The sequence below is a fragment of the Pleurodeles waltl genome, chromosome 6 (genome assembly GCF_031143425.1).
Source record: "Pleurodeles waltl isolate 20211129_DDA chromosome 6, aPleWal1.hap1.20221129, whole genome shotgun sequence".
NCBI classification, from domain to species: domain Eukaryota; kingdom Metazoa; phylum Chordata; class Amphibia; order Caudata; family Salamandridae; genus Pleurodeles; species Pleurodeles waltl.
Window position 1 is genome coordinate 1101527795 of NC_090445.1, and position 18751 is coordinate 1101546545.

Consider the following 18751-nt stretch of genomic DNA (forward strand, 5'->3'; position numbering starts at 1 on the left):
TCAGCAGCAGAACATGTACCTCATAAGTTATCTTACTAGTAATGTACCTAGAAACTTTCTAAATAAAGATGTCTGCTGTATGTGCCTTAAACTTAAAAGCTAGCTTAAATGTAGCTTGTTCCAGACCCGTTAAGTAAACCAGAACAGCTTTCCTATACCATTTTTAACTCTCATCTACATACAGCTTTAGCTGTCTGTTGTCAAAAGACCTATTGTGGACAATGTCCATACTTACATGAGATTTTCCTCCGCCCACTACTTTGCACTGGTTAGCTTTCTTGTTAATAGCTTGATGTGGTTCTCTTTTCTCTGCTGCATAGCTTTTTTTTTTACAATTCTTTTAATTAAATGACTGATATAAGTTTACTTCTCAGATTCAGAAAACTACTTTCTTCTCTTGCTATTAGGGTTTCATGGCAGGTGAGAGAGCATATCTTGGTTGTGCCATTATGTGTTCCAGAGAAGGCGGTGAAGTGTATTCAATGACATATATAATGTGTGTTCAAATGTATTCGTGTAAATGAGGTGTATTGGAAATTGTGAACTGAAGTGCACTTATAAGTAGAAATGTAGAAGAATCATATATAAATCACATATATGCAGTATTATTCAAATGTATTTGTACTATGATATCTTATCGAGTGTGCATTGAGTTCTATAATAGGTTGGCTGGAGTTAAGATATGAAATGTTTTTCTCTGTTTAACCTTCAACGTGGACGTTTTCCTCTTCCTGCATATTTCTTTATTTGCAGGTGCATCTGCACAAGTCTCTATTTAATGAAGAGCTTATTGTTAGATGTAGATAAAGAGATATGGGAAGACAGGTTGCCAAGGACAGGGAGTCTTAATGAGGAGTTGTAAAGAAGACCTTCGCTCCCGATTCCTGGATATGAAAGTGATCCAATGTTGTCATGATGCTTGGAACGAGGGAAAAAAGTCTAATGAGAAATTATCATTCACAACTGTGCACAGACCATGGAAATTTACTGGCAGTGATGTCAGCTACCTAAGGTTCTGCAGAGATGTGTTTACTCAGCTAGCGAATCAGATTTCCTTTGCCCTTTGATTAGAGCCAACCCTTAGAGATTTAGGGCCTGATTTAGATCCTGCATAGGGGTTACTCTATCACAAACATGATGGCTATCCCCTCCGCCATAGTACGATCCCATAGGCTATAATGGGAACATAATACGGCGGAGGGATATCCATCACATTTGTAACAGAGTAACCTCCTCTGCAGGGTCTAAATCAGGCCCTTATAGATGTATACACCTCTGTTAACTTTGCTTTGGCTGATGTGACTTTATGCTAGGCACCTCTCTCTTTAAGAAACTTCAGCTGAGGTAAATGTAGTGCTGACACGTTTAACTACTTCCCTAATGTCTTAAATCCAAGAATTGTTGTGGTTTCCTATAGCTTATTAGTGTAATTCGATGTTTATAGTTTCAGTGGTTAGGCAGAGAAATAAAAGCTTGGACTCGGAGCGCCAAATACTCTTTCTCATCATTTGCATTGCTGCTATTGAGATTTTAGTATGTCTTATGTTAGTACGATTTAATTTGAACCGTCTTTTACTCACCTTTGGTAATTCTGAACTTATATAGTATGTTTTTAAGACTCATTTACATAAGTCTGACTGTGAACTTGTAATAAACCTTTTTGAACTTTGATTCTGCCTCCAAGATTCAATGTGTGACCATGTGGGTTACACTGTAAATTTATGAGATTTGTTTGATGTGTCTCTCCTTACCCCTTGGGTCTCAAAAGATTAATCGGGTCTAGAAAACAGATGAGTGGGCCAGACGCTGGATCACAGGCATAGATGCACCCCCTTTATGCTACTAACCCCAGTGCTAATTTATTTGAATACTTGTTTTTTCCAATTTCAGTTCAGGATATCACCACCTACGTTCCAGTAATTGTAATTGTTTTCTTTGGTAAATGAAAAAATCTTTGAAAAAATGACACTCAGCAAAGAGGGAAATCAGTCAAGAAGTGGCTCTGAAAGACAGACTGCCAAATCTATTACAGAATTGTATCGTCTCTGGAAAAATCAATCTACCCACCTTCATCTTGCCGGGTCACATGCTTAGCTTTTTCGTGAAAATTACACCCATGACGTGTGGAAAAATAAGTGTGATTTTGCCCGTGTTTTACTTAGATTCCGCAACAGTTTCAGCAATGCCACCGGAAACCCAGCCACCTCCAACACATACGTTAATTCCTGGTTACCGTGTCCTTATTACAGGGCCGGCTTTAGGGCGGTGTGAGAGGTGCAGCCGCACCCCGTGCTGACCTGAATTAGGGGCTCTGACCTAAGAGGGGCGCTGTGTTTAGCAATAACTTAGAAACTTGCGACTTAAAAGCACCTGCTGAAAGGTTCGTGTGCTCTAGCCTTCAGGAAGCAATTAACATGCCAAGATACCTCTTGTGATTAATGTTCCTGCTAGGGCGTGGGATTGGAATTTTGTCCAGTGGCAGGTTTGACTTGCCATAAAGTAGCCTAGAGGGTTAAGAAGCCTGCTGCAAAGAAAAGAACTATATTTTGTGGGAATACTTGGGTGGATTAGTAAAGCCAGCCTTTTCAAGCACTTTAAAAGAAATGAATGGGTGGGACGGGGGTGTTATGTAGCGATGAGGGCACATTTGCCACGTGGTAGTGAGGCAATCCGAAGAGATGGTCATCGGGTGGAGGGCGCCAAAAAAGATTGTTGCACAGGGCGCCACCAGTGTTCAAGCCGTCCCTGCCTCGTTCTACAAGGTTTCAAAATAACATTTTGTTTTAGATAATGCAATACAAATAGAGGGCATTTGACAGGAAACACGGTGTGCTCTGCACCTAGAAAGATCCAAAGTTCAATTGGGAAATGTCGACTGTACGCAGCCTCTAACAGGGGAGCAAATTGACAGGCACGGAAAGATTTCTAGACTGAAACATACGCTCAGCTACAAATCCTACACTACCAAGCCTTTTAGGATTGAAAACGTCATTGTGAAGGCCTTAATGTATTGCAAAATCAAACTCAAAATGAACTGCTGAGCAGCTATCCGGGTAGCGCCACCACTGCCTCGGGACACCTGGAGGCATTCTTGGATGTTATTTGGACTTGCACGAGATATTTCTTAACCTTCCTGCCTCCAGTTCAACTTTGCTCTGCTAATGAGGGCTTCTGCAATATCTTTCAGGAGCACGTGGTAAGTTCCATTTTATCACAGAGGGAGTGGTTCTCGTTTTACATTTAAAGCATTTGCTCGCCCATCCTAATTGGAAACAATTTATGACAAAGGGTTTGAGGAGGTGGGGAGTGTTCATGAGACATTGATGTTCTACTTTGGGAAAAATGCAGTTGCGGACGTATTCAGGATTTTACCCGATGTCTCTTGGGCTAGAGGACACCTCTACCCGCCTCCTGTATCTGAATGATGGTTTAAATGCGGTTGTGTGTCAGAACACAAAACAAGATCAGCCTTGCCAAGTATCAGGGGATAGCGTAATGCATTTTAATGTTGGTGTCCACGTCACCGCATTAAAATGCATTGGCCGTGCATATATTACTCCCTGATATGCTTTGGGAGGGGGCCGCTCCAAACAAATAGCGTGATGTGCAGCATTTAATCTCTGCACCGTTGCGGTGGCTGCATGTGGGCCTGAAAGTCTTGGTGTCACGGTGAGATGGCTCACAGGGATACATTGTCTCTTTCCTGTTTGCAAAAACAGATAGCGCACCCTCACCCACCCCGCCCAACCTTTCTGAGACACATGTGGCTGCTGGATCTTTCAGCAAAGGCTAATTGTGAGTTGGTGAGTTAAAAGGGTGTGCTTCCTGTAGTCTCTGGCTGGCAAGGGCAACCGCTCATTGAGGTAAGAGTAACTCGGCGTGTGTTATTCACACGAAGTATTTAAAGAATTAGGGCCCCTGCCGCTTGCCAGCTAAAGACATCAGAGGAGGAAGAGTTCTTCCTGAATTCAGCAGCGATTTCAATGATTAAGAGCTAGGATTATATTTAAGTAACTTTTTAAGTATCATAGGCAACACTTCATTTGTGATGTCAGGAGACATTCCCGAAAGTGTCAATCATAGCCATTGAAATATTATTCATAATTACACTGAAATTATGAAAATGTCACACAGAGCAATCTGGCACCTATCTGAAACCTTGGCAGCTATGCAAGATTTTGGACTATTCGATGGAGACAGTATCCATGAGCACATATGCTTGCCACAATCAGTCACGGTATTGGAATAACATGCCGTGGCTGCAAATTCATTTTGTACCTGTGGTCAGCTGCAGTCAATAAGTGACTCTCCTTACATAGAGTTATATGCAAAAACGCTTTTGAAACCTTACTTCAGGGCTGATGTTTCGGAACAAAGCTCCAAAATATCAGAAGCATAAACTCACAGTTCAAAAAGAATAAAGACTTCCTTCGTAAATGTGTATGGTACTTTCAAATGTATCAAACTAACCATAATCAGAAAGGAAGCACTGGTTAAAATATCCCCCTTGGATAGAATGTCAAGCACTAAAGATAAACTAAAACACAAGTTGTGTTACCAAAGATAGCAAGCATTTGCAAAACGAAGAGTTCTGACGTTTTTTTACTGAAAGTGTTAATGCAAAGACACGTTTGTGTGTATGTGTGTGTGACAGAGAGAGATAGTGAGAGATAGATATATAAAGAGAGGTGAGTGAATAAGTGAATAAATGTGGGCATGTGGGGAAATAGATGGCTGGATGTGAGGATTAATGCTCCATAGGACTGGTAATTGCGAGTCAGTGGTTGCAGGTGAATGTGCAAATGAGTGTAAAGAAGCCAGGTAGTGTACACGTCCAGTGGATAGGGGCTCAAGCCGTCTCTGAGAGCCTTGTGCGTGCGACATCTGGACAGTGAACAGGAGTGAACATGAGTTGCTTGAACCGAAAGTGGCTGAACAACTAAACAAGATTCAGGAATACCATACAGCACATTTTAACTCACTCCTGATCACACTCACTTGGTGCTCAGCCCTCTCACATCGCATAGGGAACCAGCACTTACTACATAGATTGCTACCACACTATGCACTCATATGGTTGGCACACCCCCAATGTGGATAGTGCAGCCATTTATCACACAATACGTCCTTAAACCCAGCACTTTCTTACCGCTCAGAATCCCTCTATGCTCAGCACTCTCACGTTCCCTTGGAACTTCACAGTGAAATTACCAACAATCACATTAATTCCCTACTGCACACCCACAAGTTAAACTCTCCCACTCAGAACTCCCAGACATACCACTTTTCACACCCAGCTCACATACACACCAAACATATCCTAACATCTATACCACTCACACCCACACCACTGTGAAAGATTATGGTTGTATCTCTGCATTGAAGAATGAGGCTCTCATGTGCAAAAGGACACAATTGACACTGGGGACTGTCACAATACTATGGGACCTAGTCACAAATTGCATTTTGTATTATGCTTAGTTATACTACATAGTAAAACTAAAGTACTACAAAATACTATTTACAAACTGTTAGAAATGGGGTTTTTGGTTGGCAGTCAGGTTACCCCCTGTCCAAGCAAAAGCCCTCACTCTAGTCAGGGTAAGTCACACACAATCCAAGATTATCCTGTGCCCACCCTCTGGTAGCTTGGCACGAGCAGTCAGGCTTAACTTAGAAGGCAATGTGTAAAGTATTTGTGCAATAAATCATACAATACCACCATATAGCACCACAAAAATACACCACACAGTGTTTAGAAAAATATATAATATTTATCAGGATAATTGTAGGTCAAAAAGAATAAAGTTGCAATGCGAAATTGTAGAGATATCACTGAAAAGTGATATAAAGTGTCTTAAGTCTTTAAAAGGTAAACAAAGTCTTTTTCAAGCACAAGTACCTGGTTTAGAGTGGAAAATCTCCTCAGAGGGCCACAAAAGAAGAGAGGTGTGGAAAAAGGGTGTGTGCGTCGATTTCTCCCCAGCACACACAGATTTGCGTCGTTATTTTTCACGCGGGGAGTCGGGCGTCGTTTTCCGGCGCGTGGACAGTCTCTTTCTGTGGATCGCGGGGATTACCAGATGTCCCGGGTCTGTGCGTGGATTTTCCTGCTTGTTTTCCGGCTGCGTGTCGTTCTGCGGGGCTGCGCGTCGAAATTACGATCTCACGGCAGGCGTCGCGTCGATTTCTCCTCTAGAGGTCGGGCGGCGTTGTCCTTGCGAAGCCGTGCATCGGATTTCCGGTCGTCCCGAAGGCGTCGCATCGATCAGCGTCGGTGTGCGGCGTTTTTCTCGCCACGGAACAAGCTGTGCGTCGAAATTTTCGGCGCACAGAGCGTCCAAGTGAAAAAGAGAAGTCTTTTTGGTCCTGAGACTTCAGGGAACAGGAGGCAAGCTCTATCCAAGCCCTTGGAGAGCACTTTCACAGCCATACAAGAGTTCAGCAAGGCAGCAGGCCAACAGCAAGGCAGCAGTCCTTTGTAGAAAGCAGACAGGTGAGTCCTTTGAGCAGCCAGGCAGTTCTTCTTGGCAGGATGTAGTTTCTGGTTCAGGTTTCTTCTCCAGCAAGTGTCTGATGAGGTAGGGCAGAGGCCCTGTTTTATACCCAAATGTGCCTTTGAAGTGGGGGAGACTTCAAAGAGTGGCTAAGAAGTGCACCAGGTCCCCTTTCAGTTCAATCCTGTTTGCCAGGGTCCCAGTAGGGGGTGTGGCAGTCCTTTGTGTGAGAGCAGGCCCTCCACCCTCCCAGCCCAGGAAGACCCATTCAAAATGCAGATGTATGCAAGTGAGGCTGAGTACCCTGTGTTTGGGGTGTGTCTGAGTGAATGCACAAGGAGCTGTCAACCAAGCCCAGCCAGACGTGGATTGTAAGGCACAGAAAGATTTAAGTGCAAAGAAATGCTCACTTTCTAAAAGTGGCATTTCTAGAATAGTAATATTAAATCCGACTTCACCAGGCAGCAGGATTTTGTATTACCATTCTGGCCATACTAAATATGACCTTCCTGCTCCTTTCAGAACAGCAGCTGCCACTTCAACCGTGTATGAGGGCAGCCCCAATGTTAGCCTACGAAGGGAGCAGGCCTCACAGTAGTGTAAAAACGATTTTAGGAGTTTTACACTACCAGGACTTATAACTACCCAGGTACATGTCCTGCCTTTTACCTACAAAGCACCCTGCTCTAGGGGTTACCTAGGGCACACATTAAGGGTGACTTATATGTAGAAAAAGGGGAGTTCTAGGCTTGGCAAGTACTTTTAAATGCCAAGTCGAGGTGGCAGTGAAACTGCACACACAGGCCTTGCAATGGCAGGCCTGAGACAAGGAAAAGGGGCTACTTAAGTGGGTGGCACAACCAGTGCTGCAGGCCCACTAGTAGCATTTAATTTACCAGCCCTATGCACATGAAGTGCACCTTACTAGGGACTTATAAGTAAATTATTAGTCCAATCAGGTATGATTCAAGGTTACCATGTTTTAAGGGAGAGAGCATATGCACTTTAGCACCGGTTAGCAGTGGTAAAGTGCGCAGAGTCTAAAAACCAGCAAAAACAATGTCCAAAAAGTGGAGGGAGGCAGGCAAAAAGTTAGGGGTGACTACCCTAAGGCTGTCAGGTCTAACACAAACCTACAAGTGTACATTTCCATATCCACCTCTCCTATCTTTTCTATTGTTAGATCATCATACATGTGAATTTACAACTTATTAAAAGATATGGGAGGGGATAGGAGAAGTGGCTAGATAAAGGGCAATACTTACTACTAAATGGGAGTGTTTAAAGAGATGTAAGAAGGGCTTTGGGGAGTGATAGAAATGGGTTTAGGGAGAAACACGAACCCACCCACAAAAGAGTAAACCCATTGCTGTTCACAAACTGCACTTTTGAAGTTACTGCAGCCAAAAAGGAATCCTAAACATTAGCAGATTACTCTAGCTCAGAGCTAAAGTAAGTCCAGTACCACATATAGCCAACCACTGGGAATGCAATACCCTTGCATAGAAGAAAATGGCGGTACAGAGGTAAATAATATGCAATAGAAAATAAGGTTAAATTTAATTAATTTGAATTATTTAAAAAATGCAAAAACCAATCTGGGGTTGCTTGTGTTTCATTTTGGAGGGGACTTCACCTGGAAGTTGCGAATCGGCTATACCAATTAAGAGCAGGCATCTGTCTAGAGTCATAAAGTGGGTGAAAAACAATGGTTTGAAATGCTGCGCACAGCGATTGTCAGTGGTTTAGACTATTTGCAAGCATCTCTCCCATCACCAATTGTATGTCTGATGTAACGCCTTAATGGCCAAGGGTAAGCTCAAGCATAGATCCAAGCTATGCCTCACAGATGAGGCCTATCAAGAAAGAAACTTGCCTGGTGTTGCTTGTGTTCCCTTCTGATGGGGGACTCTCTTGGAAATTTAGAATGGACTGTGTTCATTAGAAGAAGGGCCAGTGCTGATTTGCAGAAGGTTGGTCTCTCTCTCTCTCTCTCTCTCTCTCTCTCTCTCTCTCGAGTAGTGCACTAAGAGAAAAACAATCAGTTACTATGCCAAACTGGGCGATTGCCAGTGGTTTAGTCTGTTTGCAAGCATTCCTTCCATTGCCTTTTGTCTATCAGACATTTGTGGTTTACTAGCCTGGACGTGAAGAATGGCCTACGTTCTTTCATTGTAAATTGTGCATCTTGCAATGGTTGCTCCTCTGGCATACATTTTATGGTCATTTTCTATTAGAATACACAACACTCATTCTAAGGGTAGATCGAGGCATAGGGGAAATCCAGTGCTTTTCTCTGAAATGGTTCTGAAAATGGAGCAGTTGTTCCTAGCCATGCTGACCTACATTCTCTTTTAGCTCAATCTGCAGAACTTTTTTAAATTTTTTTATTGGAGAATTAGACGTTGACAGCCTGGACCCAGTCTTAATTCATCTGATAGATTGTCTCCACTGCAGAAAACTTTGTGCCAGTATGGTGTGCTCTTAGGGAGCGAGAACAACTATTTTTGGTGCCTTCGTGGTCTATGGTTTCTGCATGGTTCTGCACTCTCACATTTCAATTTGTGAATAACCCCGACTTAGCAAAGGCAAGGCCAGACTGGGGAACTAAAATCAGCTCTGGACAAATGCTCAAACCAGTCCACCTCCTTTCCTTTCCTCTCCTCACCCTCTCCACCCTCTCTGCCTTTCCACTCATCAATTCTCTCTCTCTCTCTCTCTCTCTCTCTCTCTCTCTCTCTCTCTCTCTCTCTCTCTCTCTCTCTCTCTCTTTCCCTCTCCCTCTGTGTCTCTCTCTCTCTCCTCCCTTTTTTACTTTTAGTGCTGAAAGGCTGAAAATACATTTTAGAGTGATCTTCTCAGTTAATTGCAAAAACAGCCATCGGAAACATGAAAACAGCATGAACTAGATGCATAAATATTTTCTGATAACAGCATGACCTAGCTGTACAAAGATGTTCTGGTAGTAGATGTGACTTTCTACTAATTTGCTACTGAATTCCTCCTACTTATCCTCCCACTCATTGAAAATGATTTGCAAAATCTACCGACTGAGTTAAATGCTAGTCCAACATATAGCCCTTAACATGAAAAGTGTTTAGAGGTTGTTGAATGATGTTAATGTTGGTTAAGTGTCTAGTAGCAGAAGAAGCAGATTTACTCTCATTGACCCTGAACCAGAGATTAGAATTCTCGAAAAACAGGACTTAGGGGGTCATTCCTACCCTGGCAGTCCGAGACCGCCAGGGTAGGGGACGGAGGAAGCACCGCCAACAGGCTGGCAGTGCTTCAGGGGCTATTCTGACCGCGGCGGTAAAGCCGCGGTCAGAAAAGGGAAGCCGGCGGTTTCCCGCCGGCTTCCCGCTGCCCCAGGGAATCCTCCACGGCGGCGCTGCAAGCAGCCCCGCCATGGGGATTCCGACCCCCTTCCCGCCAGCCTGGTTCTGGCGAACCTGGCTGGCGGGAACGGGTGTCGTGGGGTCCCTGCAGTGCCCATGCCACTGGCATGGGCACTGCAGGGGCCCCCTAACAGGGCCCCACATTGATTTTCAGTGTCTGCTTAGCAGACACTGAAAATCGCGACAGGTGCAACAGCACCCGTCGCACACCAGCAACTCCGCAGGCTCCATTCGGAGCCGGCATCCTCGTTCCTGGTGCTTTCCCGCTGGGCGGGCGGGCGGCCTTTTGGCGGTCGCCCGCCCGCCCAGCGGGAAAGTCAGAATTACCGCAGCGGTCATTTGACCGCGCTGCGGTATTCTGGCGGGGGAACTTTGGCGGGCGGCCTCCGCCGCCCGCCGAAGTTAGAATGACCCCCTTAATCTCCCAAAAAGCCAAGACCAATCGCAGCATGCATTGATTCACTGAGAAACCGACTACTGGGCTCAACATATCCCAATCATTCTGAAGATATGCTAGGGAGCATGCGTGAAAATCATCTATATGCAGAGTGAAGTATGCTGGTAATGGAAACAGATATTAGAAAGCACAGCATGTCTCCATTTGATGACTTCATTGAACTGAAGGCAGAGAATGTAATTTAATCTTTATTTCATCTTTACATGGGTAAAAAGATATACCTTCTTCTACAATGCTATATAAACACTTAAGTCGTTGTGTAATGTCACTTAAATGAAATATGCGTAACCTGGAAATGTAGTTAATTTTTATATTGGAGGGCATATTCTTCACTTTCTTTCTTCCCATTCCATGCCAGAGCCTTCAGCAGACAAGTAATATGAACTCAGGTCTGTGCTGAGGTAAGACACCTTGCTTTTATTGCACATAACAGCAACACTTCCTGGGGGAAGCAGTGCAGGTCACAAGTCATTATCTTACACAAATTCAACCAAATATATTTCTCCCTCTCATCAATGTGAGTATGTACCCCAGATCTTTGCTAAGTATCACTAATATATTTGTAGATTTTTGCCCATTCCAGTTTTCCAACCTTGAGAACATGTTAATGAACCTTGGAAAATGATCAACAGTGGAATAAACCGATTTCACACAGTATCAATAGCAGGTTAAACACGTTTTTATTTCGGAGGACACATGTTTTATGTATTGGAAGAAATCTAGTCAAACTGCTTTCTAAGGATCGCACTCGGGACAAACAAATATTTCACAGAAATACGGCTTTTCTCCAAATGCATGTATACACTTTTGTGTCTTGTGGAACTTGATTCCACAACTTTAAATATTTCTAAAAGTCCAGAGTCAGTAAACGGTTTCCTAATATTTATGATTTTTCCTTCTCCAGGACTAAAGCCTGAGTAATGTTTCTTCTTCAACCTTTCAACTTACTAGTGCTGGGTCTTTCCTGGATGCTGGTGTCAAGCACAGATACAGCAACATGTGAGGAGATTACCAATACATGTGCCGTCATTTCATGCCCTACACCCGCCATCAACGGGCTTCCTGGACGTGATGGACGAGACGGCAAAGAAGGGCCTAGGGGAGAAAAGGGAGAGATAGGTAAGGAACGCTAAATTTTTATTTTGCCAATAATTCTTGTACCACAAATGCTATTAATTATAGATGAAAGCTCCAAATGGTGTGCATGTAAAAATTACAAAATACCTTATTTGTGTTTTTATCAACAAAATAAGATAAGAACTTCCTACTTCGAATCTGGTGAAATGATAATACTTTATTGTACTTCGGAGTGGTAAATAGTAAACTCATACAAACGTCCATCAATCAATGCCCACTTATCGATCACTCACAGTCCATTTGACCGCCCACTTGTTCCTTCTTCTTTCTTTTACTTCTCTTTTAATCTACCACTGGTGCATTTTCTTTTCTCTCTTTTCCATTCATCACATCTTTCAACACTCTATCTGAGCTCTAGGCTTAAAGTTCTAGTTAAGCAGAAGTTTTGCTTGTCAGAAATAACAATTCAGGATTGTTTACTTCAAAATTTCAGACATTTGGACAGATAATGATGTTTTCGAAAAATTCTAACAAAAGGAGAAACGATTGTGCTAAAAATACAGATATGTTAATGCAATTCACATTTTGCATCTATACAGAAATACAGAACATGATTTTCTGTTGCATAGAGAGGTCTGGGGGAAAGCAAAAATGTGCAGTAACTGCATACACTATGTAAACTACCAACAAGTCAGGTTTATCAAGGATTACCTTTCTATAATATACTGTCTTTCTGTTTTTTTCTATAAATAAACTACTAGGCTTGCCTGGATCCCGAGGTACACAAGGCCCTCCAGGCAAATTAGGCCCCATCGGCCCTAAGGGCGAAAGAGGCCCTCCAGGAGAAAGAGGACTGGACGGCAGAAGTGGAATACAAGGTATGTCTTTTTATTCCTATACAGGGTCGTCCATAGTAGTATACAACACTTTTCATCCAACAGTGAGAAAGTCGCATTTTGACCATTTCAACCCAGCAAGGCTATGCTGGAATTGCTACAGGCATAATGATAATTGGAAGAAAGCCATCGATGTTAGTTTTCATATTTAAGAAACAAATGCCACAGTTTCATAATGTTTTAAAGAAAATTGAGCTTAGTTGGTAAAACATGAGACAAGTTATTATACATCAATCCGAGTTAGTTGGTGGCCAAGCTGCCGAAGATGGCGCACGCCTAAATCGTCTGCTCCGGAGGGGCCGGAACTTCATCCTTTATCCTGCGCCGCCCCCCGGAGCAAACTAAAAAAGAAAAGAACCGAAGACCCACGTGAGGGAGCTGGGCATCAGCGGAGCCCGGGGCGAGCCCTCCTGCGCGCATCGGTGGCGTGTGGCGCGTCCCCGGGCCTGGGGCCTGCCTCCGCACTGGTGCCGGGGGCTGGGCGGAGGAGAGAGCCAGTGCGCGGCCAGCCCTGCGGCCGCGCGCCTTTGTGGAGGCGCCGCCCGCGGATCAGGAGATCGAGGCGCCCCCCCCCCGGGGTCCGCAGGCGAAAGGAGGGGCCCCTGGGGGGGCTACTGAAAAAGTGGGCGGGGCCGCCGAACTGGAGGTCTGCATGCTCCCGCGGCCGTGGGGGAAGAGGTGACGGCGGCCCGAGCTGCGGGCGGGTCCTCTGCCTCCCCTTCCTTCAGAATCAGGGGAGGCGGACTGGAGGCGACTGGAGTGGAGACCTGTGCTGCCCTGGACCCCAGGGCAAAGCTGGGGGCCAGAATGGAATGAAGACCTGACGGGTCGCGTGGCCCCTGTTGTGGCGGACACGCGCCTAGACGGACAACACAGGTTAGAGGGCCAGACCTGGCATTTGGGGTGCCCCCCCTGGCGGAGGAGAGCATTGGGAACCCTGGCAACGTGAGGCGAGGAGCGGACGCGGGAAGCCTCTTGGCGGGCAACGGAGCCTGGGATGGCCCCCCGTGGGAGCGATGGAGTTTCCCTGGGGCTTGGGTCTTACCCGAGGGACCCCATGCGGAGAGACGTCTGAGTTCGCTCGGCGGCGTCTGGGCAGAGGAGGATCCTGGGGTGGCCCATGCGGGAGCGCGCCCCCCTTGAGGAACCGTGTATCAACAGACAGCAACCGGCCCAGAAGTGAGGTACAGCGACGCGGCACTTCGCGGTGCCTCATTGAGGGTGGATGGCCTGCCTGACGGGGCTCCCTGGCGCAGATAAGGAAACGGTCTGCAGTCCCTCGTGCGGTGACCCCCAGGATGGTGATCTGTAGTGGCGCCTTGGTTGTCTGGACCGGATTGGGCCCTGAGGCGGACACTGCCACGGTCAGGTCAGTGATGCTCCTTCAGACCAAACGAGGCACGCCCTGAGCCTATTGTGAACCAGAGCGAGGGAGCACCGGTCCCGGTGCTACTGGGATTGGGCCTGGGAACCTTCACGGGCCTTGAACTGTGCTGGAGACCGAGGCTCTGGGTGGAGGAACCCCTGGGCTGGCACACTGGACTCTGATTCGTCCCCTGGGGGAGTGATCACCTGCACACCCAATGTCCCCTAAGAACCGCCATAAATCTAGAGTCATGGACAGCGCAGAGGGGGGGACACACCGGACCCGCCGCAGATCAAAGTACAAGACACCCTGGACAAAATACTAGGCGCGATAGAAGACACTAAATTGACACTGCAACACAACATCAATCAGTTCGCGGTTGAGCTGGGCCTCCTGAGGGCTGACCACCACAAGTTATCAGACAGAGTCAAAGAGACAGAAACCACATTGGCTGACATCGCACCAAAACAAAAAGACCTGCAGTCCGAAATGACGCACCTCAGAGACAGAGTGACACGCCTAGCACAAAAAGCAGAGGATGCAGAGGGGAGAAGCTGTCGGAATAATGTGCGAGTGGTGGGTCTCCCGGAGGGGGCCGAGGGATCGAATATGGTGGAATTCCTTGAAAAATGGTTGAGCACAGTAGTGGCTCTGGGTCGGCTGACCCCCTTCTACACCCTGGAAAGAGCACATCGGGTGCCCTCGAGACCCCTTTTGCCGGGCAGGCCCCCCCGGGTGGTGATGGCTAGACTACTACACTACAGAGACAGGGACATATTACTGCAAAGGGCACGAGAAGAGGGCCCATTTAAAGTAGCAAATGGCGAAGTCACACTCTTCCCAGATTTCACAGTAGAGGTACAGAGCAAGCGTGCCTCATACATTGCAGTCAAAAAGGCCCTAAGGAACGAAGGTATTCAATATTCACTGCTGTACCCAGCTAGACTGAAAGTAATGCTAGACGGTAAAACAACATTTCTTCAGTCCCCTGAGGAGGCATGGGAGTGGCTGGAAGCCCGTGGGGTGCAGACGGAGTGGTTCTGGGGGGGGGGTCCGGCTAGAGGCGGACCGCGCCGACCTCCCAGGGGGCGATGTGCCCGGAGCCACCCCCATATGGCACCATCCCAGAACCAAAAAGAGAGTGGCAGAAGAGCAGCACTAGAGGCAGCGGTCCGTATGAGTGGAGAGGGGTCCCCCCTGGAGGGCTCTGGAGGGGAATCGGACGAGACCGTGATGTCGTCGGCGGGGGGCTTGGCCAGCTCAGTGCAAGCCCCAATAGTAACCCCTCGGACTGCAGACGATCTCTGATGACCAAAGGCTTATTGGACAACCCCGGGGCGGCGGAAACTGATGTACTAAAGGCCTCTCCGTTCAGGGCCACCCCCCCCCCACTGGAATCTCGCCCGTGCAAGCAGACTGGCGAGAACAGCAACTAAAAGTTGACACAAGCTGCACTGTTGCACAGGTTTTCTTTTGTTGGGCAGCCTACTGTTTGAGAGGCGCCCTGGGGAGGGGGAGTTGGGATAGGCAGTTACAAGTTAGGATGGCAAGGGATGGAGAATGGTCGGAAAACAGCAGAATTCCATCAACGAGCAGGGGAGAGCCGAAAGCAAAGATGGTAAAGTGCAGCCGTCATAAATCTGTAAAACACCAACATGACAGAATACAACTTCTTAACGTGGAACGTTAGGGGGATGGGGTCACCGAACAAACGACACAAAATACTGGCTTACTTAAAAAGGAGGAATATAGAGGTGGCAATGCTACAGGAGACCCACCTGGCAGCTGGTGAACCTGAGAAGCTGAGACGCAGATCGAGGGGGCGGGTGTTCACAACAGAGTACTCAGCATACACAAGGGGAGTGATGATCTGGGTCCGGGCAGGGGTCCCCCTAGAGATAGAGGCCTCCAACATAGACCGAGAGGGGAGGTTTGTGATTCTGGAGGGAAGGTTGCACGATATACCGATAGTCCTATGTTGCATGTATTCCCCCAATCAGGACCAGATCCCCTTTCTGACGAGATTGTTGAGTCACCTCACCCGCCAGAGGAGAGGGGAGCTCATGGTTGGGGGGGACTTCAATAGTATATTAGATATAGACTTGGATAGGTCAACTCCCCCGCTGCAGGGAGCAGTGACAAGCAAGATAGCCGCGAAACTTAGTGAATGGTTGGACTCGTGGGGTCTAATGGACATCTGGCGGGAACAACATTTGTACGACAAGGACTACTCATTCTACTCGGGCCTTCACCGACTCCATACCAGAATTGACAGGGTAGTGTGCACAGCAGACCTTATACGGGGATGGTTCACTAAGAATATCTGGGCCGTACACTATCCAACCATAACCCCCTACTGGTAACATGGAGGGCGACAGAGGTTAGGCCCCCCATCCCGGCCTGGAAACTGGCCCCTGCAGCGCTTAAGGATCCAGCATATAGAGACACCCTGAGACAGCATCTGACTGATCACATTCAAACTAACAGTGGATCCACCACTTCTAGATCAATGGAATGAGAAGCCCTTAAGGTGGTGACAAGGGGTTTTTGTCTGGGACAATCAGCCGGAGTTCGCCGCACACTTGAAAGGGAACTGACCAAGCTAGAGAAGATAATACATGAGAGGGAACTGGGACAGGGGGCGGACACACCAGAAAACGAGGAATACAATCAGGCAAGAAGGGACCACTCACAGATCGAAGAGCAACTCAGATGCCACAATACACAAAAATATTTCGCCTCCTTACAGTCTGAAGAGGGTAGGTCCGGGAAAATGCTAGCGTGGTTGGTAAGACCGGGTGGGGAGACCGAGCCCATAACAAATGTGCTGGATGAGGAAGGGATAGCCAGAAATAGACCAGGTACTGTAAATGACGCATTTAAAGAATATTATACCTATCTCTATGGGAAACCGTCTGAAATCAGCACAGAAGTCTTTGATAATTACTTACAACAGATACCCATACCAAGCTTGACGAACGAAGACAGGAATAGCCTGGGGGCCCAGTAAAGTTGGCGGAGGTCAGTGAAGCTATAGCGCAACTAGCCCCTGGGAAGACCCCGGGGACAGACGGCCTCCCGATGGACTTCTACAAAAAAATTGAGAAACAGCTGGCTCCCCAGCTGGTAGAGATGTATTCAGAAGCCCTACGAATCGGGATAATGCCGGGCACCATGAGAGAGGCACTGGTGATCCCACTCCCCAAGACAAAATCAAAGCAGCCGTCAGTGACCGACTTCCGCCCCTTGTCAATGCTAAATAGTGATTTTAAAATACTAAGCAAGATCGTGGCTAACCGTCTGCTTAACCAGGTACCAATTCTTGTACATGAAGATCAGAATGGTTTCATCCCGAATCGCAGCACCTCCTTGAATCTGAGGCGTCTCTTTGCAGTCCTGAATATGCCTAGCGATGCGAGACCCGCAGCGGGGGTATTGCTGGCGGTGGACTTTGAGAAGGCGTTCGACTCGATCAGGTGGGACTACTTAAGAGCAGTGATGCTCCGTATGGGAATGGGTGAGGGTTGGGTCAGATGGGTGGACCTACTATACATGTCACCGCTGGCAAGAGTGAGGACAGGCAAGACGGTATCCGACACCTATCCGATTTATAGGGGGACCAGACAGGGCTGCCCATTATCCCCACTTTTGTTCGCCCTGGCCATCGAGCCTCTGGCATCCCAGATGCGACAGGACGGCGTAGGTAGAGGAGTGGAATGGGGACACCAAGAGCATATCATCTCGCTGTATGCTGATGATATACTTGTCTATCTAAGGGACGGAGAGGGGGACCTCCCATGGGCGTTGGGAGTGCTAGAAAACTATGGGAATATCTCTGGATTACGCCTCAACCGTAGCAAAACATGTGTGTTCCCCCTGGTATTGTGTGGTGAGCGCCCAACAACATGCCCCTGGGATATGATTTGGGCCCCACGAACCTTCAAGTATTTGGGTATACAGGTATTTCACGAAAGGACAGACTTGCGCGAGGGTAACCTGGGTAGAGCACTACGATCCCTGAAGTCTTCAGTTGGGTTCTGGCGGTCGCTAAAATTAACGATAATGGCCAGAATAGCATTATCTAAAATGGTCATGTTGCCCCGCCTCCTATATTACTTCGCTAATTTGCCCCTTCTGATACCAGCAGCATGGTTCCGTGAACTTAACACTCTACTCAGGGAACTTATATGGGATGATGGGCGAAGACGCACCTCGCTCTCGATACTATGCAGACCAACTGGCCAAGGGGGTCTAGGAGCCCCAGATTTTGAAGCATACTACTTGGCATCCCAGTTGCAGTGGGTAGCCAGATGGCTTACAGGTAAGGGTCAGCTGGAGAGACGCACCGCCCCAGCGGTTGAGGATATAAACCGGTTCATCGTGCGAATGACGAATAGGAAGCTCCCTCCCCACACGCACAGCCTGATGACAAGAGTGGCACTGGCGTGTTGGAAGAGGTGTGCAAAAAAGGTGGGTGTGGGCCCCCCGTACTCCCCGGCCCTACCCCTAGCGGCACTTGCGATTGAAACAGGAGGGAAGAACCTGGGGGACTTGAGTATCGGACCTTGGAGGAGAGTGGGAATAGAAACCATGGGAGACCTGTTTAATGAGGGAGTACTGAGATCCTTCGCTAACCATGTCGATAATGGAATCTCCCCGGGGTAGTTTCTTCTGTTCCATAAATTGATGTACACATTGAAAACGCATTGGATCACGGTCAATGCAGAACCGCCCACCCACAGGGTGTTGCATCTCCTATTGACATCAGGGGAGGAGACCCATCTGGTCACTAAACTATATCAAGCTCAAATTGAGGATGCACTAGACTCCCTGCGGCCACTGAGAGAGAGATGGGGGAAGATACTCAGTAAGGATCCATCTGATGCGGAGTGGAACAGAGCCCTAGCTTATCCCCGGATTGTCGCTCGCAGCACACGACTGCGTTATATACAATACAATTACTTGCACAGAACGTACCTCACCCCACATTGATTAACAGTAATTTATGGGGGAGATCCTAGGACGTGTCCTAGATGTAAAAACGTAGACGCAAACTTTGA

At 47.1% G+C, this 18751-nt stretch overlaps 1 protein-coding gene across 2 annotated transcripts in view; it reads left to right on the top strand.

Annotated features, from left to right (window-relative positions):
* Window positions 1–2832: 2832 nt before the first annotated feature.
* The window catches only part of LOC138302086 (mannose-binding protein C-like), a 31535-nt gene continuing 15616 nt past the window's right edge, over window positions 2833–18751 (top strand). Inside the window, exons 1-3 of one of the 2 annotated variants that reach the window (XM_069242468.1) lie at window positions 2833–3196; window positions 11257–11471; window positions 12191–12307. In XM_069242468.1, coding sequence (XP_069098569.1) covers window positions 11273–11471; window positions 12191–12307 — 316 coding nt within the window. In that variant the 5' untranslated portion in view covers window positions 2833–3196; window positions 11257–11272. The remainder of the gene's footprint in view (window positions 3197–11256; window positions 11472–12190; window positions 12308–18751) is intronic. The other variant, XM_069242469.1, reaches the window with a different exon arrangement.